General features: G+C 37.3%; 1 protein-coding gene across 1 annotated transcript in view; it reads right to left on the reverse strand.

Moving 5' to 3' along the window:
• HERC2 (E3 ubiquitin-protein ligase HERC2) overlaps positions 1-25973 on the reverse strand; it is a 509505-nt gene that overhangs the window by 289524 nt on the left and 194008 nt on the right. Inside the window, exons 28-34 of the mRNA XM_068226746.1 lie at positions 25055-25220; positions 22587-22708; positions 18829-18965; positions 17896-18114; positions 8205-8317; positions 3677-3852; positions 2502-2700 (exon numbers count right to left, since the gene is read on the reverse strand). Coding sequence (XP_068082847.1) covers positions 2502-2700; positions 3677-3852; positions 8205-8317; positions 17896-18114; positions 18829-18965; positions 22587-22708; positions 25055-25220 — 1132 coding nt within the window. The remainder of the gene's footprint in view (positions 1-2501; positions 2701-3676; positions 3853-8204; positions 8318-17895; positions 18115-18828; positions 18966-22586; positions 22709-25054; positions 25221-25973) is intronic.

Consider the following 25973-nt stretch of genomic DNA (forward strand, 5'->3'; position numbering starts at 1 on the left):
AGAAAGAGTCAGTAGTGTTGTCAAGCTATACACCCTTCAAACCAATGTGAATTTGTGGTGGTCAAGAACAAGGAAGAAAGTGACGTATGAATGGGAGAAATATGCCTAATGAGCGGAAGGTAAATAACAGTGCACTGACATTAGAAGATTTCTCAGGAGTCCCAGCCATGACTGTAAGACTTGATGAATCAGAAAACTTCAAACAAGTAGACGGGCTTATTTTTGCCAAAGCAGATGAACTTTTATCACCAGTAAATTGCTTCATCACATAAAATATCCCCTAAAAGCTTGCTGAAGAAACTAGTAATGAAATTAGGATTTTTTTTTCTTTGTTTATATTGATGGAACAGGTAAATAAGTCATATTGGAAGTACGTACTACTAGTCAACTAATCCTCTTATAGAAACCTCCATGCACCCAGTGAACATTAAAATAAAGAGGTAAGTTAACAAGAATAAAATACAATAAGTGAAGCTGCAAAGTAACCTACCATCTGCGTTCCCTGAATTGATGTATACAGTCAAGGAGAAAGTGGCACCCTCTGCAGATTAAGGGTAGAATGCCGGCCTCTGGATCTCAAGATCGCGAGGTCAAACCAAACAGGGGTAGTAGTCAGATTTTTGGAAGAGAAAAAGGTCTATTTGACACTTCATATCATATGATATGTAAAATATCTCTTGGACACATCAGGTGTTTATCTGAGAAAATTAATTGAAACTCACCCATCCATTGCCCAAAAGATATCCTTTTCTCTGCTACCTGCTAACATCAAAACTGACAAGCAGGCAGCCTAGGTGGTGGTGAAGAAAAATGCCTGTATATGGTAGCTGAGGCCATAAAATTATTATTGTTATTATTCATTATTACAGAGAAAGTTTGTGAAAACAGGCAATCCAAAATTTTCCCATTTTCTATGCATTTCCCACAGAAAGTCCACAGTTGCTTTTTTGTGGAATGTCAGATAAAAAGGTTTTGGAAGATTCGTTCATATTAGTTGCCAAAGATGGTCTCCAATTAACATATATAGGAAATGCTAATTAATTTTTCTCATACAAATGCTACAGATGTTGAGAAATACACACTTGAAGAAAAGCAAAGCAGAGATACCCATTCAATCCTATTTTTTGATAAGGTGTTAGGGACGAGGCAAGATGAAATTATATGGCATGTTTTTATGGCTGGATGCCCTTTCTTATGTCAACCACAGTTGAGGAGCTAATGAAGATTAAATGATGGTGAATGAAATTGGGTATGAAGGTGCACGGAATCAGCTGTGGCCTATGAATAGGAACTGTCCTGGCATATGCCTGGAAGTGAAAATGGAGTGGATTAGAGAAGCAAGCGGCAACAACGCTGTAAATCACTAAATCATGCAGTTCAAAGCTTGTGAAATTGCACAAAGTCTTGGTGCTGCATAGAAAGACTTTAAAGCAAGTTGAGGTTGGTCAGAATGCTTTATGCGCTGGAATGGACTAAATTTGTGGAAATGGGCATCACTGTACCAGCTGCTTCCATCAGATAATACCAACTAAGTGATACAATTTAACCGCTTTTTCACAATATTTCCGACACTGCAACGCTGCACAGCCTTAAACTCCACATGATGCTGTACAGCTGTGGCATGGTGTTTGGACATGTGACCAGTCAGCTGTGGTAATGAAGGAGGGGGGCTGATAAAAAAAGCTGTTTAAAGGTTCTAATATAACTTTTTGCATAAATAACTATTTTGTGTGGGTTGTTTTAAGATGCCAGATGTTCCTTTCTCTGCTTCTAAACCATGCCAACCTAACCTACATTATGTGAAATTTTCACCTATTATACCCTCCCCTATTTTTGAAGTTGAAAATTAGGGGGGAAAACAGGGTGTTAGGGTGTTATAAGCGAGTAAATACGGTACTTTGTACAATAAATACTATCACACAAACAGGTATAGGAAAACAAAAACTACTTGAACTAAGTTCATTTTATCGGTTCTCGATACTCCCTTAAATTCTGTTGTTCTTTCATTTTATGAATTAAGACAGTCCTGTGTACCTTAATATAGAGATAATATATTATAACATGTATTGCTCGAGAGTCTGGAACAGTACACAGTATCTAACGCCACTGGCAAAAATAAATAAAAGAAGAAAGAACAGGAAACTTATTTCTTTACAATCAAAATTATTTGGTAAAAATGCCAAAATGATAATTACCAAAATATTTTAATTATGTAGATTCTGCTGTGACTATAGGGTATGTAAATGTAAAGTAGTTAGCTGTTGCATTTATAACAAAACTACAATAATAGTTCAAGAGTTACTCAATACTATACCTAGACATCCAGATAAAAAAAATTCTGGAAGTCGAAGTATGAAACAAAAATAGAAAGATACTACATGGATTTCCAACCATGGAAGAATATAAAAATGAAAACATTGTAGTTACTGTGTCCAAGGACACACATACACACAACACCTATCATGAGCGGTGTTTACTTGCGCCACATGAGAGCCACGCACTTATTTTGGCCACCTCTTCGTTGGTGTCTGTATCAGTCTCAGTGTCAGCAGGGGTTGGGGGTTCTGCCAGCTTCAAATCATATTTTCCCTCCTTGCCCATGCGATAAGAGTTGGTGGAGCCATTATCCCACTGTACACGAATCCAACCATCTTCACCAAGTTCTCCGATCACACGGCCTTCACCAGGTGGAGGTCCATCCTATTACAAATAAGAAAAATACACATATTAATCATAAATTATCTCATTAATTTATTTTCTGGGTGTAATGAAACCTACAAGCAAAATCTCAGGAATGAATTCCTCATGAAAAAAGGACGAAAAAAATGTTATACAGGTCCAGAAATGCACAAGTGCTGTATGATCCATTTCTGTTATAGGTAGTGCGCTTCAACACAATTTAATTGTTGGAATTAAATCTGAGATACTTTGTTACACATATAACCATGTCACGGGTAAATTGATGTTGATGCTGACCTGAATACATCAACACGTCATTCCCATATTCTAAAAAGTTTGTTTAATACACTGAACAGTCTTACTGTCTCACTGTGTTAACTGCTGTATACTGAGCATTTTAGCCATCTCCCAGAGAAGTGTACTGACTAGGTGGATATTCTTTTTCATTAAATTGCAACTATTCATCAATATGGATCAACATGAAGATTATTTCACATGATTAAAGAAAAGAAAGAGAAAAACAGAGAAGAACTGATTGCCAGGTTCTACGACAATGAGTTTTGGTTAATTTCATGTGCCAGCATCACAGCTTGTGATTCTAGAATAGGTCTCTATAGCCATCTGAAAACCCAGAACTAGCAAAACTGATGCAGTCAGAAAACAATAGTCATAGTTGCCAACAAATGAAAGCCCATGATGATAATGACTGCCAGGTGCCTAGCAGTTCTACCTAACAAGCAAGTAGAACATACAAATAATTTTACCTATCAGTCCTTAAAAAACCAAGAGAGTGCTCATCACAATGTAAGGGTAGGATTATATACTGTATAAATGGATTTTATTCTTCAACAAATAATACATAAATCTTTAGTTTCCAACACTAGAAATCATTTTCACCACTCAGATAATCAGATTTTAAAGTTGATGTGGCAGTTTTAAATCGTAATTAACCTTTTCCCATATAGTTCCAACTAAGAGCAGTGTTAGCACTATTTACCTGATCTCCCCACTTCCAGTCAACACCGCGCACCACACGAGTTCCAATCTTCATCATGCTAGCCAACTCCTGACCAGTAAATGCTACAGTTGGTGAGGAGTTCTTATGTAAAGCATCTTCAAATATGGCATAGACCTCCTTTTCCTTATCCTCAGAACAAGTCAAGATCTCTGGACCTGAAAATGAGGAGGAATTTTACATCTTTATTAAATCTGACTAGATTCAGAGAAGTTGAAAAATAAAATACCAGGAACTCCTTCAACAATTAACTCTCACTGTATCCTGATTGTCAACATACAGTATATAAAAGTATAGGAAAGCCACAAACAAGTATCAAATCAAGTCATTCTTCTTATCTTACTTTTATCCCACATCAAGACTGAAGATCTTTACATATGACACCTCAATGAGTGTTTGATGCCTGCTCCCCTGATGAAGCTGGGAAGCAGAAACAAGCTCTCGTTGGGGGCTGAGAAGAGATGGATGTAGAAGAACTGGGACTGATAGGGACAGAGCCTATCTATTAGAAGACGGCAGTGTATGAAGATGTGGAGACTGTCCTTGTCCTTTTGTGTTTTCACATTTGTTATCTCCTATTTCTGTTGCTCCCTCTTCCCACAATGACCTGCCATTGTGTTCATCCTATTATGTGCGTTCCTTTATATTCCACTCTCTCTGACTTGACATAGTATATTAAGTATATTATGCCTACACTATTTCACCATTTCTGGCAGAATACTATGTCCTCAAGTCCATTCTCTCCATTTCATGTACTGCAAGTTCGAGTGCAATGGCTGCCTGTATGTTGCAAAATATATAGTTAAGTTGAACCTATTACTCAAAACTGGAGAGAAAGAGAGAGAGAGAGAGAGAGAGAGCATGTGTGTAGAAAACATTTCTCAGAAGCTCCAATAAGTGGTACATTGAGAGAACTAGGAGTTGTTGATGTAGTCAAATGCTTGGTGCATTTTAGGCAACTATTTTGCATTAAATCATACCAGATGAAGTTTTTGCAGGTGCTCAGTCCCTGGGATTAAAATCTTTGCTTTCAGTAGATTTCCAATATCAGAAAAGGAGAGGGGAAATTCGTGCACAATTTTGCAATCAGTGATGCTGTGCGAGTTTAATGTCTGAGATTACAATCTTTGTATTAATTTCTGTATGGATTGTGAACAGCAGAATAGGAAGGGGCAGGTTTGCTAAGAATTTGTTTGATGAGAGTCATGTTTCATCTATGATCCTGTAATATGAACAACCACTATGAATATACTTTAAGGCACAGAAAATCCTCACAAAGTGGTAGAATGTGTCCATGCTTTGCCTGAAGTGAAAGTGGATTGTGCTAGTTAATGGCCAATTTTTATTAACAAAGTCAACCGCCAATATAGCGTATCATCAACTATAGCATACTTACAGGAATATACCATGAACTAGCTCTAAGAGAATTGAGTTCCATTAAACTTTTCAAATTTCTATTTTATATGAATACTAATTTCCTAGATGCTGGATGCAGGCATGTTTCTGAAGATGATATTCCTGTACTCCTCTAGCCTCCAGTCACTTGGCCTAAGCCACATGTATTCTATTCTTATGGGATTTAATCAAGAATTGAGGAGCATTTTTTCAGAAGTCTATAAATGCTATAAAGCAAATGTTTCAGAAATGCGTTTTTAAAATATATACCAAAATACTAAATCTATAAACTAAATACTAAGTCTATGAACAAAATATTTTAACATTTACATTACATTTTACGCCACAAATTTGAGTATGTGTTTGACATTTGTAAAATTTTCCATTTCTAATATCAAAAAGAAAAAAAGAAAACCTCATGGTGCAAAAGCCCCGAAGGGCCACGGCCTACCAAGTGACCGTTGCTAAGCCAGAAGGCATGCCGATTACAAGGTGTCATGCAGTCAGCAAGACAAATCCCTTGGCTATTATTCTTGGCTTTCTATGGATGAAATTTTGAAGTTTTTTCAAATGGTAAGAATTCTTCAACTCAACTCAATAAGTTCTACAGCTGTCTTTAACACAGCCCACTATGACCATTTTTGGTTACAGCTTGCAGTAAAAACCAAGGTCAAATTTTGAAACAACTTTTTAAATTAATCAGTAAATCCTTTTCAAAATAAATTGTTTATTCACCTCAAGTAACTAACAGAGATTGAAAATACCATTTACAGTATGGATATAACAATTTAAATGCAGCAAGTTGAAGGAAAAAGTGGCCGCCCATGCATCTTTTTAACTTCTGTTTGATTAACAGTTAAAGATACATCTATACTGTAATGGTAAGAATTGTTCAGAATAATACATTCTACAAAAAAGTCTGAGACATATCCCATTATAACCATTTTTACGTTACAGTTAGCAGTAAAAAAAGTCAAATTTAAAAATATCTTTAAATTAATCAGTTAATCCTTATCAAACTGCTTGGCTAAATGGTCAGCGCACTGTCCTTCGGTTCAGAGGGTCGCAGATCCGAATCCTGGGTGGGTCGGGGATTATAATCACTTTTGATTAAATCATCTGGCCGGGGACTGGACGTTTGTGTCTGTTTCTACAATCTCCTCTTCGAAATCAGAAAACACACCACGTTACGAATCACGCAACCGAGATTGCATCCCTCTATCCCTACATTAGGAACGGCGTCCAGTTTAAAACAGGGCGTGTGATGCAGTTCTCAATCCTACAACTGTGGGAAAAGCGGAAGAAGATGGTAATGAATGATGAGGAAGATTAGAAGAAGAAGAAGAAGAAGAAGAAGAAGAAGAAGAACAGAAACCTTATCAAAAATTGTTTGTTCAAGTAACTAATATAGATTAAAACGTCATTTACAGCATGTAATTTTAATCTATACTTTGGGAGACAACACATTTTTCATTTTTTCGCGTATCTCCATTCTGTCTGTGAACATTTTGATTCTCAGGTTACACAGACTAGTTGAAATTGGGATAAGAGGCACGTGTTTGGAGATTCCCTGGTGATTTGATGCACCTCGGCTTCTTTTAAAATTCCATCCGTGAACATTCTCTTGCACAGGTTACATAGTCAAGTTGAGACTGGGGGAGGGGGCGATGTGTTTGGAGTTTCACTGTTAATTTCATGCACCTCGGCTTTTCTAAAGTCTACTTGTGAATATTTCGTTGCACATGCTACGATACAATAATAATTTTCCAGTGATTTTTTGTTATATAAAGTCTATGAAAACCCATCATGCTGAGATGGAAAGTGAACATAGGTATGGAATACATAGTACATTGCATTCGAAAAAAGTGTGTTTATCACATAACGAAACTGACCGACAAAGAGAGTCTCGACTGTCTCAGGACAAAGAAAGAATGACTTCACAAAGACAAAGGAAGTCACCTTTTTCCCAAATTCACTGCCCAGGCTCAAGTATATTACTCAGTACAGAGTCTGCGATAGTGAAGGAGTTATAAGAAATAAATAAATACAATATATCAAGTAAATAATATTACATCAGTCTTGGGACTAGTTTTAGCCACTTAGTGGCCATCTTATGTGATTACTAAAACATATGTATACCAGATGAATACAATGTTGCAGGAATAAGTGAAGGAGTTGTTCATTACCCTACAAAATTTCAAAATTCTTTACATACTTCTGGCTTACCACCACATGAGTTGATCTTGATTAATTATATTGTTATGTGATCTACACCTGCCAAAGTTGTGAAATAAAACGAGATTGGCAGCGAAAATTTTGAAAAAGTGTTCGACTGAAGCTACTATCTTAACTGGCTGTGTCACAGGAGAAATGGTCTCAATACCAAGAATTCGTATGATTCCATCCGATTTGCCTTTTCATTTCGAACAAGTTGAATTCTCAGTAAAAGTCTGCTTTGGCATGACAATACACAAAGCACAATGTCAGACACTTACCGTGGTTGGAGTTGATCTCAATGAAGAATGCTTTTCTCATGGAAGCTTTACATGACCCTTCCGCGTGTTACATCAAAACAAAATCTTTTCGTACTGGAGGAAAAATGACTAATGTTGTATACAAAGAAATATGATAGTCCTTGGTTAAAGTAGTCTATTGCCTTATATTCGTAACTGCTCCCATGCATATTTTATTGCTAGTACATATTTACCAATTTTTCTGTCAAACTTATTGTTAACATTTCAGATTTTCTACAAACTTATTTCAAATTTTATAAGATAATGAATATTGAATTTTCATGACAGCATTGTAAGCGAAATCGACCTATAGGTTGAAAGTCAATTTCGTTTATAAGATATGTTAGATCTGTATGCTATAAGGAGAGAATATCAAATAAGCTCAAATAAACAAAACTTACTAAGTTCAATTAATAATCTTCAAACTTGCAGCGAGTTCAATTAGTTTTTCTAAAGCAGGCATTCAATTGACATTTCAAGTCGCTGCGTTACTTTCTAGTATTTATAGAGTTACAGTCATATTAATATTTGAAATTATCAGAATGATTAATAAATGCTCTGATTTCTGTATATGCTACATAAAAAATAAAAAAGACACTCACCTAACTGCCTGACAAGGGTGTGAATGAGAGCCAAAACCCCAGAGTTCATCAGCAGGCTGATTTCATTACCATGGTGATTACTTGTCAGCATACCCAAGATAGTTAATAAATATCTGCAATGAATAATATTTGTTCTACTATAGTATAAAGTCAGAGACTGAAAAAAGGAAAAAAAAAATAAAGGTCACACAATACACAGCTGCACTGAGTGTTGTCCCTGGTGCTGAGTCACTAGCAGACAACCACATCTGTCCCAAACCATCAAAACACTGCTGCCATAAGCTTGTGAGTTGAGAAAGACCGATTGAATTTCACTTTAGTCGGGAATAATGTGTCTCACCACTCCAGTGATTGCTGCTTGGATTCAATGGTCATGTGTTACACCCACATCTCATCCCCCAAGACAATGTGGTCCACTGAGCTCGATAGCTGCAGTCGCTTAAGTGTGGCCAGTATCCAGTATTCGGGAGATAGTAGGTTCGAACCCCACTGTCGGCAGCCCTGAAAATGGTTTTCCGTGGTTTCCCACTTCCACACCAGGCAAATGCTGGGGCTGTACCTTAATTAAGGCCACGGGTGCTTCCTTCCCGCTCCTAGCCCTTTCCTGTCCCATTGTCGCCGTAAGACCTATCTGTGTCGGTGCGACGTGAAACAACTAGAAAAAAAAAAACCAATGTGATCCAATAACACATCAACTTTCTCATGGTACCGGGTCAAAAATGTCAAAGCTCTAGCATTCTCTTCATTTTGTATTCCTTGGTCAGCATCTTCAGAACCTATTGATTGCACAACTTTCTGCAGTCCAACTTTTCTGACAAAATCTTGTAGAGAATTGGCCTGGAAACTTGTCAAAGGTGAAGTGACAGAGAGAACATTGTTAACCATTGATGATGCTTGTAGTCGAAACGGGTCCAAAATTCAGGTCATCGGCCCCTCATAATGGTACTTATCACTAGGAAAAGGGAATCATGCTATTTGTCATGTTGCGGTACTAATCAAAAGTAGCATAGACTCGCCATATTCCACACATTATGGCACTACTCACAGGTAAAGAAATTCGCACATGTAACGCAGACCTATGGTGTTTCGCACACTGCAGCGCTATTTACAGGCAACGCAAACCTATGGTGTTCCTCACATACGTGGACTAACCACAGGGACCCTCACTATGCCGGGGTGTTCCTCACATATTGGGTACTAAGCAAAGGCAAGGCAGTACCATGGTGTCGCTCATCACATGGTGTTGCTTATATAGGGGAACGAATCACAGGTACTGTAGAAGCCGGCAACGTACTCTATTGCTACTAATCACAAACCTATTTGGTACCTAACAAAGTGGTGCTACGCGCAAGTAAAACCGACCCATGGTGTTCCCCGCGTGGTAGTACTAATTACAAGTAGTCTCATGGTTCTAATTTGATCATCCCTTGGTCGCCCCTTTTAGTCACCTCTTACGACAGGCAAGGGATACCGTGGGTGTATTCTTGTCTGCGTCCCCCACCCACAGGGGGTTAAAGCTTTTTTTTTAACTTAAACATAACTAATCCATCCTTCGTTTGTTATTATTGTCAAGAAATAAAAAACACACACACTAAAAAATATAATTATTTTTAGAATTGACTTTACTTCACACTAACACAGATAGATCACAGATAGATCTTATGGCGACGATAGGATAGGAAAGGCCTAGGAGTGGGAAGGAAGCGGCCGTGGCCTGAATTAAGGTACAGCCCCAGCATTTGCCTGGTGTGAAAATGGGAAACCATGGAAAACCATCTTCAGGGCTGCCACTATCTCCCGGATTCAAGCTCACAGCGGTGCGCCCCTAACCACACGGTCAAATTGCCCCGGTGTCACACTAAAAATACTGCACACTGTCATCCCCTTTACATACATTATATGGAAACAACTTCTACCCTTCTCAGGAAGTTTACAGTGTGGTCAGCATAACTCTGTCTGCGCCATTAATCTTTGTTCGCTAGTCTCACTGCATACTGATATCCATCTGATTTTGAAAACAATTTTTGTACAAATGAAATGCATTCTTCTTCTTCTTTTATGACCACATAGGATCACTTTAGTCAGTCCGTCGTTCAGGTCTCTTTGAAGGGATTGTTGGGGCTTTGCGGTCCTCCCAGTACTTCTTCAGACGCTCTGATCTTCATGCCCTTTCCTCAGTTGAAAATGTGCGTGCTGTTGGTTTGTTTTGTGCAAGGGTAAAGCGGAGGTTTGTATTCTTGAGATTTGTATTCAATTTTATCTTATTTGTGGTGTCTTCTGTTGTAAGGCCTATTTCCTTCAGATCCTCTCTTACTTCTCTGATCCATTTACATCCTGTTGTGGTATTTTTTGAGACGAGATTGTGTTGTACTAGTTGTTTCAGAAGTCTCGAGTCCTGCATCCTCATGATATGTCCAAAGAATCCCAGTCTCCTCTTACGCATAGTATCTGTAATGGGTTCTAGCTCTTTGTACACGACTTTGTTTGGTATTAACCGCCACTGACCATCTTTCTGGTATTTTTTGTTGATGTAGGTTCTTCCAATCCTCCTTTCAATTTTCTGAAGTCTGTCAGTCGTTGATTGTTTATTCAGGTAAAAGAGTGTTTCTGCTGCATATGTAGCTCCCGGTTTTATAACTGTGTTGTAGTGTTTTATTTTTGTATTTATTGATAGCCATTTCTTTTTATAGATATCCCATGTTAATTTTTGTGCTTTAGCTAATCTATTTGTTCTTACTTGGATTGAGATTTTTTCATTTAAGTTATGTGTTTTTACTTCTCCAAGATATTTAAACTGAGTTACTATTTTGATTTTATTACCATTTATGGTGACTTCTTTTAGCTGTGTTGGTTTTTGGGGCATAATTTCTGTTTTTTCAAATGATATTTTGAGGCCAATTTTATTTGCAATGTTTTGAAGTTCTGATATCTGGGTTTTTGCTTCTTTTATGTCCACTGCTAGTAATGCTAAATCGTCAGCAAAACCCAGGCAATTTGTTTTGATTTTTCAGCCAATCTTTATTTTGGGGGGACATTTTCTAAACCATTCCCTCATTACCATTTCTAGAGCACAGTTAAATAATAGTGGTGAGAGCCCATCTCCCTGCCGTAGTCCAGTTTTAATTTCAAATGTCTCTGATGTTTCACCCCTAAACTTCACTTTTGATTTGGTATTGGTGAGAGTCAATTTTATCATGTTTATTAATTTGGGGTGTAGTCCAAGGTGTCTTAAAATTTTAAACAGAGATTCTCTATGGATGCAATCATAAGCTTTCTTGAAATCTACAAATGTTATCACCATATCTCTGTTTCTTCTCCTGTTATAGTCCATTATCAACTTAAGACTCATGATCTGATCAGGACAGCTCCTCCAGGCTCTGAAACCTCCTTGATATTCTCCTAGTTCTTTCTCAAGTTGTAAACTTATCCTATTAAGGATGATTACTGAAAATATTTTGTATGTTATGTCTAGGAGCGAGATTCCCCTGTAGTTATTAGGGTCGGTTTTGTCCCCTTTCTTGTGCAGTGGATGAATGAGGGCTGTTGTCCAGTGTTCTGGTAGTTCTTCTTTAATCCAGATAGAGACAAGTTGTTGATGGAGAGCAACTTTTGCTGATGTTCCTGCATATTTCCAGATTTCCGCAAAGGTCTGATCTTCTCCTGGCGCTTTGTAGTTTTTTAATTTATTCAGAGCTTGGTAGACTTCCTTTATTGTGGGGGGATTGATGTTTTCTGGTGATGTTTTTATCGGGGTGTTGGTGTCCAAATGAAGGAGTTCTGTAGGTTCCTCACAATTTAAAAGCTTGTTGAAATGTTTAGCCAGAATTTCTGCATTGTCTTTATTGTTATGGGCCAGCTTACCATCTTCATCCTTCATCAGTAGGGTCGGGGGTTCATATTTTTGGAGCTGCTTTCTGAAGGTTTAGTAGCAGTCCCTTGATTGAGTTTTACTGAACTGTTCTTCAATTCACTGCAGGGTGTCCTTGTGATGTTGTCTTTTTATTCTTCTTAAGACTTGGGTAGTTTCTTTTCTCTGTTTTACTAGCTTTTGATAGGATACTTCTGTCTTTTGGGACTGATGTAATAGCCATGCCTGATGTCTTTTCTCCACTGTTTCATCACATTCACTGTTCCACCATTGGTGTTTTTTACGTGGTTTAATTGGAGCCAGGTCTTCTGCAATTTGTTTAAGGTTGTGTACTAAGTATTCAAGTTTATCTGTGATTTTTATTTTTTCAGTTGCTTTCTGGTAATTTTTGTTATTGATTAGCTGGGTAGGATCTATTTTTCTTCTAGTTTTAAGGGCTTGCTTTTGTTGTCTCCTCTGGGGAGTGAGTTTAATTTTAATTTTAACTACGTAGTGATCTGAACCTGTGTCTATTCCTCGGAGGACTTTGACGTTATAGATCTCTTTGTGGTGGTATTTGTCCATGCAGACGTGATCCAGTTGCTATTCTCCTTTAGTGTAGTCAGGGTGTTTCCATGTTTTGGGTTTCCTCTTAAAACATGTAGATTTTGAGATTAAATTATGGTTTCTACACGGGTCAACTAGTGTCTCTCCATTTTTATTTGTTTTCTTGTGTGCTGGCCATTTTCCGATGATGTCACGGTATTTTCTTTCTCTGCCTAGTTGAGCGTTGAAGTCGCCTATTAATAATTTTATATGGTGTTTGGGGATGTTATCTATGGTCTGGTCCAATAGGTCCCAAAATTCTCCTGTTTCCTCCTGGAGAAATAATTTTCCAAATTTTTAAGGCAGAAAATTGTGGTGCATCCATTACACAAATAAGTATGATATGAACATCATCACCATATAAAATATGTCTATATTCCCTGCTGAAAATCTATATACTACTATAGTGAATTGATCTGTCAATCCACCTTTTACAAGCGCTTCTACATTATTGTTTTCAATTAATTTTCCCTTGGACTTGGAGTGTTTCCAAGTTATACAAGTATCCTTTTGTAATAGGAAATTGATTAACACCTTGCCTGGTGCAAGTGTGAAGAGATCTGTTAGAACCCTTGAACAAGGGAAATACCAGTCACATACCACACTTCCAGTTCAGTGCCACCATTGCTTCACATAGCGAGTGTCGACAAATTCCAGCTGAACAGCCTGAAAATGTGGTAAATGAAATTTGTGCAAATGACAAACATAGTCTGTCAAAAATAATTAATGAATAAATAAATCTAGAAACTATCTGAAAAAGAAAACATATAACAGAATTATACATGAAAAAAGAAAAAAAAATTCTGTTATCAAGTGTTTTCTTTTTTCACGTAGTTTCTAAATTTATTTATTCATAAATTAGTACTGATATACTGATGACCCTAACAGTTAAATAAACTGAGTCAAAACTGAAAAGAAATAGCTTCAAATATCACAAAAGGATGGCAAAAGTGATGATGAAATGATGATTTAAATTAGATGAGCATGACTGCAGCATACTGTGCAGTGGTGATAAACAGTGAACCCTGCAATGGCAACAATGAAAGCAAAACTACTGCGTCTTTGTTCACAGTGCCTTATACGTCAGCTGTGTGAACAAGACAGTGACATTTTATCAACACAATAGTTACCGTATTCACTGGTGTATTAGACCTGCCTTGGCTTTTACAGATGAAGATTTTTTTTTTTTTTAATCTCACATACAAGACCCCCCCCCCTCCCAACGTAATTCGTCAGAAAAGAACAATTCCGCTTCAAAGTGGGTACAAGCCTTATGCAGCTCATATGAACTCACGCAAATTTGTGAATAGTTTCGTACAACCCATGTAATGAAAACACGCGTCAAAGTTGTGCAGTACATCTGTGTTTCGTAGTTAAGAAATGTCCACCTCCGTATCGCAGGCCTACTGCAGGTCTGATGGTCACACAAACAGGTGAATAGTTTTGTGTCCAACCCGCGCATTGCAAGCACACATCAGTCATGTATACATGCCTGTGTTTTGTAGTTAAGAATGCCCGCCAGCGTAATGGTCAGCACAATTAGCTGCCACTCTCGGGAGCCTGACTTTGATTCTCGGTACCATACTGGCAGAGATGGCAGGAAGGTTGATTTGCGGTAAAAATGGTACAGCAACTCCCTTCCACTGGGGGCGTATCTAAACAAGAGCTGCACACCTTGGGATGAGGAAACTAGTTTACATTAGTTGAGAAATATTCACGGTTGATGCTAGGCCTATAGGCAAGATCGTTAACAAAGTGATCGTTTAATATCCCGTGACTCGGGTCAATACAGGTTTTTTGGAACAGAAGTAGGTTTAAAATGTGAAAAGAAAAAAAAAAAATCAATCTGATCACAATTGTTTTACTTGCCAATGTACCTAACAAATAATAATAATAATAATATTGATTTTTATGTCCCAACTTACTTACATTCAGCGAATTTTGGAGACGCCAAATAAAACATACTAGGGTATGCGTTAATAAAAAATGGGAGACAACAAACATACGAAATTAAACATTGTGATAATAAACAAATTACCGCCACACCTGTAGATATCCATAAATGCGACAAACTTTCCTGTTATTTATTTTTATTACTTCCGTCTTGGAACTTTTGGCACTATCCAGGTGATAGCATACCTAACCTAAACAATCTTATCCCATTTACAGCTGTTAAGGTAAATCCTGATGTGATAAATGTAGAGAACAAGCATGAAATATACTTAAAAATCAGGATTTGGCTTTCAACAGCCACAGTTTATAAAAGAATGCTTCCAGTCACTATGTATTACATTCGGAAATACAATTCGTAACATATGATAGTTATCAGTTGGTGGTTTGGCACGCTTTCAACAACACGGCTTTATTCAGAAGGAGTAGCTTCTGCTACACATACACCATAGTTATAGGGAGATTGTATTACAGGAGATGTAATGTGGTCATACCTGGGATTTGTATTTATGATAGGAGTGAGAGTCCTGATCTGAAGAATACTGGTTCACAAAACCCTTCTTTCATACTGTATGTTATGGACGAAAAATGTATTTACAGTAATTCCCCCACTCCCCAAAAAGTACCACTTTTCAGATAATCAAGCACAACTAAATAAAAAAATCACTGATCAGGTACGAAAATGTATTAATTATATGAAGAATTAAATATTTATTAATTCAAATGTCATTCTATTGGTTAGTACTGGGGTTATTTACAGAAAAATGTTTTATGCAGCTTGAGGAAATTTTGAATAGCCTACCAGGATGCAGAATATACAGTATAAGTCCGCTATAGCGAGTACGGCATATAACGAGAACTCCGCTATAGCGAGGATTGTTTTATGTCCCTTCAAAATTCCTACATTAAACTGTGTATCGTCCTTTGGTTACAGCGAGAGCCCTATCACTGACGTATCCGTTATTACGAGCGATTAAGAGCGCACGATTTTTCCGTTACCGATATTTTTGAACCAGAGCGATGATATTGCATGTGTCAGATCAAGAATTAGATGTATGGCTTTTCCGGCAGCAAACGCCGGAAAAGCCATACATCTAATTCTTGATCTGCTTTTGATATGCTCTATTGGTGGAAAAGAATCTAATTCCCTTCATGGGAACTTAGAATTTCCATGGAATTGCTAGGCGGATATTGCATGTGATCGATTACCTTCGGCATAGTTTCCTCGCTATGTGCACTAGCAAGTTCTCTCGCCGACATTTGAAGGCGATTAGTAATACCCGTTGATTGCTGTTCCGTAAAGAAAATTCGAAATGAAAGAGATAATATTTTCATAATAAATGTGTAAATAATGTGTCCGATAACGGTTCTTAAATCGTTAAAAATTAAGGCTGACTAAACGACAGCTTAATTTTGAGGCTAAATACTGCAATTAAGTAAGAATGGGATACACCTTGAGATATGGCAGAGTACATCACTGATTTCAGAGGATATTTCATATCTTCTCGCGTGTAGTTAAATTTCGGAAAGGCTATTTACATGAAAATTTTTCACGAGTAGGTTATCACTTCTCTACATGCGATTCAAGGATGTTTTCATGATGACGCCATTTGAAGAAGAAAACTGAAGTTTTTGCCACAGAAACCTCTGGAGTGATACCGTATTTCTCCAAATCCAAGACTTTTTTTCTTCTCAGAATCTCATGCGAAAACTCAAGGGTTGTCTTGCATTTGCGGCCTAACAGTAAGTTAATGGATACCACTGGTACTACTACGGCAACCACGCTGCTTCTTTTCCCACGCACACAAAACTCGTTGACAATAAACGACCGCCTCTTTACCACAGCCTACATCGCTAGCCACGACAACCGGTTGTACAGTGTCTGTGTGTAACGTCACTGGATCTCAGGAAATAGTGAAGAGAGCATGGCGTTCTATTAGCTTCTACAAAAACGTTTCTCAAATCTGCAGAATGGCATCAAAATATGCGAGCCTTCGAATTCTTAGAAAGGCCATGGCTACTCAGTGGCAGAGTTATAACGCGTCTATTGTACTTGACGCTTAATAAAATTAAGTTTTATAGACGGCAGGAATATTTTCGTGATGGATAGTCGTATTGTAAAGATACATGGAAAAGGTATTGCCGGCAAATTTTCAACGGGTTCTAGTCGATATTATGATGCCAATTTTAAGTTAATGGTTATTAAACACTCATAAATGTAGAATAATTGTGCAGCCGCAAGAAACTACGGCATAGGCCTAACTAAAGCGAATATTTGGCGTTAGCATGAAGACAAAGAGCTAAAAAAATGCGTACTGTACAAAAAATGCTTTCAGTGGTCCGCAACAAGGCTGCTTTAAAGAAGTCAAACATGAAATTGTGAGGTATGTGCACGAAAAACCCAAGGGTGGAATGGCCACACTGTGGCGCAATAAACTCGTTCGTTGACTTTCAACGTCCACGATTAGGCCTATTCATCGCTAGCTGCTGAATTTGGCCGAACCCGGCAAGCGAGACGTGCGTGTAGCGGTAGCCGGTTATATCTGACGCTGAGTAAAAGTAACAGTTTTATAGACAGCAAGAATAATTTACTGATGGATTGTCGTATTGTAGAGACGCATGGAATAGGTATTGCCGGCAAATTTTCAACGGGTTCTCTTCGATATTACGATGCCAATTTTAAGTTAATGGTCCTTAAACTCGTGGAAATAAAGAATCATTTTGCAGTCGCAAAAAAAAAGTACGGCATGACAAAAGTTAATGTTCGGCGTCAAAAAGTAGTCTAAAAAATGCGTAGGTCTACTGTACAACAAAGGCATTCATATGATTTTACAAAGTACTTTCTGAGCCTGAGTTAAATTTTTTGAAGGAAAAAGTGGGGTTCATCTTGGATTCGGAGAAATGTTGTGCTATATTTTTTCAGAATGAAATTAAACATACATTTTCACGTAGTATCGGATTTCGAAAAATAACAAACAAGTAAGCCGTTGTGTGGATATCATCTGCGGAAACGCAAGTTTTGAACAAACTGATTGCCGTTTCACACCGATTTTAATGTATATGGGGGGTTTTCCGATTTCTAGACAAACATCGGATATAACGACAATCCGCTATAGCGAGTAGATTTTTTGCTGTTGTGAATTCTCGCTATAACGGACATCTACAGTATTTAAATACCCTTCGCACCAAGTACAGAACTAATATCCAAAAGGAACACAACTAACGACCTTATAAAAAATAACTAAAGAGAATGACAGCAAGTATGTTCATTAACATTTGCATATGTACCTGGCCCAAGGTAGTTTACGAAGCCAGCTGTATGTCCCTTGGTTTAGCGAGCCTTTGCCCTTCAGCTTATTGGGTCGACGAGGTTGTTCAGCCAACAAGATGTTCTCTCTTAGAGCAGCAACAGCCCAGGCAGTGATTTTAGCCTGGGCTAAAACCACCTCAACCTTCTGATGGGGGTTCACAAGTTGGATGTTGTCCAGGCAGTATGAAATCTCCTCTCTAAAATTTAAGAATGGACACAAAAGTAAACATTCTTAAAGCCAAAGTGAAATATATCTTAAACACCTTTTTTCCCCCCTCACAATGACCAGTCATCATGCCAATCCTACGTGGTCCTTTACATATTCCTCTTTCTATACAAGTGACTTTTTTTACTTTTATTGTGATAATCCTCATGAGTGCTCTTATTTTTCTCCCTATCTTTGACAATTCTGATTTTCCATACGAATACTATTCTACTTCTAGATTCTGAAAAGAAATTACCTTTGAGATGCGACTAAAAATACAAAGACTTCTAGGACAACACAAAAAAATCTGTAGATCCAGTTTTAATTTTTTTTAATAGACCTTTTCTATAACCACAGAGTTTGTGTTGAGATGTAGGGGATGCAGAGAGATCCTTTATCACATACACTAAAATTCAAAAGAGTAAAAAAAAGAGGCCACTTAGAAGAAGAAGAAGAAGAAGAAGAAGAAGAAGAAGAAGAAGAAGAAGAAGAAGAAGAAGAAGAAGAAGAAGAAGAAGAAGGATGATAATAATAATAATAATAATAATAATAATAATAATAATAATAATAATAATAATAATAATAATAATAATAATAATAATAATAATAATAATAATAATAATAATAAGAAGAAGAAGAAGAAGAAGAAGAAGAAGAAGAAGCTTTCTCTCTAATAATAGTAAGTATCAACAGTGATAAGACTCACCTGAGAACTTGCTTCTTCTGAGCCAATCCAAGCCAGCCATTCAAAAGAGCATATTTCACAGAGGAAATGAGATAATCACGCTTCAAGAGTTCGTACATCATCTCAATGCCTTGGATCCTTATTCTAGCTCTTTGAACCTGCAGGTATAGAAAAAGATAAAGGAAAACCTTAACAAACTGTTTGGTGTTTGGATACTCTTCAACAATATCAATCATGTACTTAATTCGTAATTGGTGCTTATTCCCTGTCATTTTGATACCGACCTAAATTACCATGGTAAAAATAAATAAAGACTACTTCAATAACCAAAGGTTATCTCTCCACAGCAGTATTTACAAATATAATCATTTTCGAGAAAAAAGAGATTTTACAAATTTGAATTTAAAATGTTTGACTCATTCTTAACTTTAACACAAATTATTCCATTGCTAATCAAGTTTGATAGCTAATGCACCACAAAGGGCTACCACAAGATCTCTCTATCTTCTTTCAAGTTATGTATGAAGTAACTTAAGCTGAAAATATAATCGCCCTTGGAACTCGCAAATCAAGTCATCCACTCTCTAGAAACGCGCATTTTATGGTTCAATAACCACACAATCACTTGTTAGGCCCGATTTACCCTTCACTTGCAGGATAGTTATTCATTTGGTTACAAAAGTTTTGCAAGCCATCAACAGAAATGGGTTTCATGTCTTTGGTTCTATACTAGTTACGACCTTGAAGCTGAGCTACTGAAACTAAAGGTTCATATTACAGGCAATGTAATGGTAAGTAGGAGAGGTCTGCCATTACAAGTGAGAAAAGCCGCAACAAAGAGAATGAAACAACATGACATTATTGCACTCCGAACAGATAACACTTCATGCTTGGTTTGGAAGGACAAGTGGATTATTGCTATGCTATCCACTTTCTATGACAATTCCATTCAGCCTGTGCAAAGAATAAGACGTCAAGGTGCCGAGGAAATTGTAGAGAAACCTACTGTCATATGTGCTTATAATATATACATTGGGGACGCTGATCTTTCTGACCACTATGCTAGCTCATACACATTCACACGTAAGTCAGTGAAGTGGTGGAGAAAAATGTTCTTCTGGCTTCTGGAGATCACAATAGTGAATGCCTTCCTACTCTTCAAAGAAGTTAACAATGGAATGAACCAGATGAAGTTCAGGAAAAACTTGGTAAGACAACTTGTAGAAAATATGTGGAATACACAGAACAGGAAAAGGGGAAGACCTTCCTCAACAGATGAAGAAGTGAGGCCGAATGGCAAGCTGCACCTGCTGTACCCCATCCCGAAGGAAAAACTAAGGATTGCAAGGTTTGCAGTGACAGGAAAGTTGTTGGAGGGAGGCGAGAGACAGTCCACTTCTGTAAAACCTGTGAGAAGCAACCAGGGCTCCATCCATTTGCTTTGAACACTTCCACACACTCAAGACATACCATTAAGAAAGTGAAAAACATTATTTTGTGTCGTGTAAATACCATACATTCATTAATTTTGTAGTTCCTTCCTGTATATATTGTTACAACCAGAACTTAATGCCAGGTTTTAAAATATGAAGAATGCTGACAGAAATAAATAAATACAAGTTGGGAGAAATCAGGACTTACAAATAATTTGAGTGGAAAGGGTTAAGGTACTGCATGTGGCAAATTAAGACATTTTCAGGCAAAATGTATATTCCTAGCTATGAATGTTCATTTCTCAGAGAAAACTTCCTGATAATAGGTAAAGGTTGTCAACTGCAAGGTTGGCTGGCAGCAGTTCTCCAATAGACCCAGTTTGAACCAATTTCTTCAGTTTCACATACGACTGACAGCTTAGATCCTGCACTAGTTCTCCAATGTAGTCCAGGCTAGCAACGTACTCCAGGCTAGGCCTACAGCTATTATTTCTTCCCTCAACAGAAATCTCCTAGCGGATTCCCATACCTGATCCTGTGTCCAACCCAGACATTTCTTCTTTACCTGATGTACTTTGTCAAGTATGGCATCTCTCCTATTCTTCTCAGTACTTCTTCATACTATGTCTGTCCTGAATATACATCAAGCAAGTGGCTGTGCAGACTGGGCCACGTAGTTGTCAGCTTGCATTTGGAAGATAATGGGTTCGAACCCCACTGTTGGCAACCCTAAATAGGGTTTTTCTATGGTTTCCCCATTTTCACACCAGGCAAATGCTGGGGCTGTACCTTAATTAAGGCCATGATCGCTTCCTTTCCAATTCCCGCCCTTTTCTATCCCATCATCACCATAAGACCTATCTATGTCAGTGCAACATAAAGCAACTTGTAAACAAACTATCCTGAATATCTTCAACATTCTTCTCTAATACCATAACTTGAATGCTTGCTTGGCATTCTGTCTGTCACACTTAATGTCAGGTCTCTCTCTCAGAGGAAAACACACCATGCATATTTTTTGATCAGTTGTTTTCTTAGCCTCACGGTGACTTTATTAGATGTGAAGAGCTTCATTCTCTTACTGTAGGCTGTCTTTACTTAGTTAATTCTGCCAACCAGATCTCTTTTACTATCAGTTTTTTTTTTCTTTCTTTGTAAGTAAATAAACTTTTCAGCATTAGAGGTTTCCCATGCAGAATTACTTCACTATGATATCTGCTTACCATGAATATTGTCCGGCTCCATGGCTAAATGGTTAGCGTGCTGGCCTTCGGTCACAGGGGTCCCGGGTTCAATTCCCGGCAGGGTCAGGAATTTTAACCACCATTGGTTAATTTCTCTGTCACAGGGGCTGGGTGTATGTGTTGTCTTCATCATCATTTCATCCTCATCATGACGTGCAGGTCGCCTACGGGAGTCAAATCGAAAGACCTGAACCTGGCGAGCTGAACCTGTCCTCCGACACTCCCGGCATTAAAAGCCATACACCATTTTATTTCACCATGAATATTCTTGTCTTTTCCATATTAATTTTCATATTGTACCCAGTTAGAAAGGTACTGCCCATTACTTCCAACATTATTTTCAACTCTGTTTCACTCTCTGCTATTGTGCAATGTCATCAGCAGACCGAAGCATAATCTACATTCTCCCAAAGGTTCATAATTTGTCATTGTTGTAGTTTCTCCCTCCTCTCATCCAGAGCTTTCTGGATGTACCCACTGAAGGCTAGTGAGAGGGTACAACCTTATCATATGAATTTGAACACGACTACTCTGCCCTTAAATTTTCATCACCACCAATAAATACTAAGACACACACTAAAAATAATGCTCTCTCTCTCTCTCTCTTACTCTTTTTCTCCCTACCAAAATTATAAGGGGAAAACTGGGATGTGTCTCGTATGTGATGGCGTCCAATTTTACAAATAAATATGGTACGTTTTTATAAAGGCTCTACTAGGGAAAAAATATGTAAAATAGAGTGGCTGTAATATTAAATTATAACTTTTAACACAAGACATATTATTGGCAATGTAATTACCCACCGAACGCAATTGAATTTCACCACTAGGGATGATTTTAAGGATTTTGTTAATGAAAAACATGTTTATCATAGTTGAATCTCCCCTCATACTGTCAGATATTCCACCAAAATGTAAGAGATAAGTAATATTGTACATAACTGTGTCTTCATGGAGTCCACACCTCAGCAAGAAATGTCTTCACATGAGTAAGTCATTACAGGTATTATGTATACTGGCTAAAATCAGAACTTCATGTTCAATATAATCATCCATTTTGGAGTTTCAAAATATAATACAATTATATAATTGTAATTCCATACCTGGCAGTACATAGCTTTACGCAAAGTCTCCACATCTGAGCCCTCCTCCTGCATTACAAAATCAACAATAGCTTTTGTAATCTTCAGACCTCGTGGCCACTGTAATGCTGTTTGCTGTTTATCTGTGAACAGTAGAAAAATTAATGTACTCAAAAAAAGAAGGTCTATCTAGTTTTAATTCCATGGTTGGTACTGTGTTGTTCACTTCCCTATCCATATTCAATTCCACAAAATTAGCATCCCTAAGTTTATTCCGTCAACTTACTCTTGCCATTTTGATGCTTATTGGCCCTCTTTAAACCCTATGCTCAGAGTTGACTGTAATTGTTAGTAATAATACATACTGAAAAAAAAAAAATTTAAGATCGAGACAGTTCTCTGCAATTCCATTTCCTAAGACAGAACCGTATTTACTCTGAAATTTATCTTGCACATTTTCCCCGAAAATTTGGATATAAATATAGATGTCTGAAATACTGTATGTGCAGGAACTTGATTAAAACTACCATAATACATTATATATTATTTTGTTCTGCAACACAGTACTTAATATTAAATGATGGTGTGATTACTGTATATCTCCACAAATTAAACCATTCGAAGTTTAAAACTTTCCATAATACTTCACTCCTCCATAACCCAACAGCTAAGTCACGCTGAAAAACAAAATATTATGAAGAAAATATACTGCACTTGATCTTACACCTTACATCTATTAACATACTGTCTTATACTGAAATTACAAATTCAATGGCATGACATTCCATCTCACTCATTAGGCCGAGGAATACCCGAGAATCATGCAGTTCTATAAATACCCATCTACCTTTCATCCAAACAAGGGAGACTACTAGATCTGAACTATGCTTGAGCATGCATGTCACGAAATGTATTATTGTAGCATTTAAACTGACACCTGAAGACCAAGTTATGCACGATTATATGTGGGGATTGTTGTTTTGCCATAATTCCATAACAAAAATTAGGGAGTATGAAATACTAAATAAGATATTTCATAAAAATTCATCACTAGTTAAAACATGCAAAACATACAACCTGATTTTACATATATTTGATAACTTTGGTCTTGTGATATAGTTGCTGATTACCATAGGGAACCTGAAATATTTGTCCCGAATGAGTAAATTATAATACCAATATAGTCGATCCCTTATTGGACATAATAAATTTTATAGCTAACTCATTCCTAGTTGACAGCGTTTCGCCCCAGTGTGCTTAAGTTGGGTTCATCAGTTGGTAAACAGCACACCTACCAAGAAGCATGGCTAGTGCATACTGTGGAGGCCACTGCATAGCCTACTTGCAGCCACCAGCAGTGCCAATGCACTTTGAGAGACTTTGTCTCATTTTCAAAAATGCCTGCCTGGCCATCAGAAGATATAGATGTTGATTACCATATGGAACCTGAAATATTTGCCCCGAATGAGTAAATTTATAATACCACTAACCATGCATCTTGGTAGGTGTGCTATTTACCAACTGATGAGCCCAACTTACCACACTGCGGTGAAACGCTGGCAACCAGGAATGAGTTAGCTGGAAAATTTATTATGTCCAATAACTTTGGTCTTGACCATTATGTAAAATTACTAAAGGAAGTTTACTGTGGAAACAATTACTACATATTTAATGTGTACCCTCACAATCGTTCAAAAAAAAGGAATGAGGGTGTAGTATTGTCCTAGCATTTGATATTTTATCAGACTTAATTGAATTATTGCCTAACAAAATATAATTCACCTCCCATGTAAATACAAACCCCATGGATGTCCAGAGCCAACACTATCTATAGGTTCAGTAGTTTCTGAGAAAAGTGTACCTGCAATGAATTTATACAACACCCTGTGCTCATTCTCTTTTTAAACGACTTTATACGACTGGTTTGGTTTTTTAATTAGTTAGTAAAACAGTTAGTTTCTTCCTAGAAACAACTGTTCAAAGAATATTTTAACAAACTGTTTGTTTTCTTATGTTCTATTTCAATTTCTTCATTAAGTATCATAATAATAAATTTTATCTAATTTAAGTCACCTATAATTGGAGTCAAACTCTGCTGGTGGTGTGAATGAATGAATAACTAAATACATAAATCTTTCATTTTGATGATCAATAATTTTATGTCTACTTCCATGGTTTCCAGCAGTACACACGATATAACTACTACTGAAGTTAACAGTACTGAATAGCAAAGAGTATGTAATGTGATATTCCATGTTGTTCAAGAATTAACAGTTTATCCAAAGATTTTGTAGAAACATTAATTGTCATGTTATAGCACTTCGAAAGATGTACAATATTTTAAATGAGAGCACTACTATGGTGAACTCTAAACGTGACAGTATTTTTGTCAGAATGTATAACAATTTTAGTTCATTCTAATCAACAACTCAGAGAAAGGAAGAGTGAAGTATACATACATTTTAGAGGGATACAAACAAAGAACATACCAGCCATTTGTAGCAGCATGTTGGTGGTACTTTCCCAAGACTCAGCCCCGTTCTCTATGTCCTCATCTTTCTTCTCATCTCCAGAACATGCTTCAGCTTCTTCCTCATCTTCCCCTTCCTCTTCTTCTTCTTCCAGTACTTTGCTCTTGGCTTCTGCATCCTGACTCTGGACAGCCAATTAAAAATTTCATAACAAAACCTTTCAAAGAAAACTACACCAACACACCAAAACAGTATAGATATATTAAGTACACTGATGTGTGTTTCTGTAATACATTAGGACTGGAATTTTGAATGAAGTGGCCATGGGTTCTAAGCAAGGTGTTATCTCGGCTATTTGTCTGGAGTGGAAGTGTGAAACCAAAACTGAAAATAAGATACGGCCAGGAAGGCCAAGAGTACAAATTCATCTCGCCCTTTTCCCACTGTGTTTCCAAAGCCGAGTGTACCCTGCTCTGATCCATTCAACCATTCTTAAAATTTCTGGCAGAGGCAGGAATTTTCTTTTCGTTTTATTGGAAGCCATTTTGTTTCAGTGACAACACAGTTAATACATCTTTAAAGCTTTTCAGTCTGTTGAAACACTAATTATAACACACATAACATGCCTGTAAGACAACAGTACACTAACACACATAACACTTTAACTAGGGTCAGGATTAATAGGCACTAAAAACAGTTAAAAAGACAGGCATATAGGCAATAAAAATAGCCAAAATAGGCACTATGGTGTAAAATAGGCAATCAAATAGACATGAAAAATTTACTTATAATCAGAGATGGGATTTATAGGCACGAATAAGTTAGAATGTAAATGTATTTGAACAAGGCACAAGTTTCTTCTATCCGCACAACGGTTCTACAGTGAGGTTTGCATAAATATTAGGGATCTGAACTGTCAGAACCCCTAAAATTTATG

This window comes from Anabrus simplex, chromosome 3 (genome assembly GCF_040414725.1).
Source record: "Anabrus simplex isolate iqAnaSimp1 chromosome 3, ASM4041472v1, whole genome shotgun sequence".
Classification (NCBI taxonomy): domain Eukaryota; kingdom Metazoa; phylum Arthropoda; class Insecta; order Orthoptera; family Tettigoniidae; genus Anabrus; species Anabrus simplex.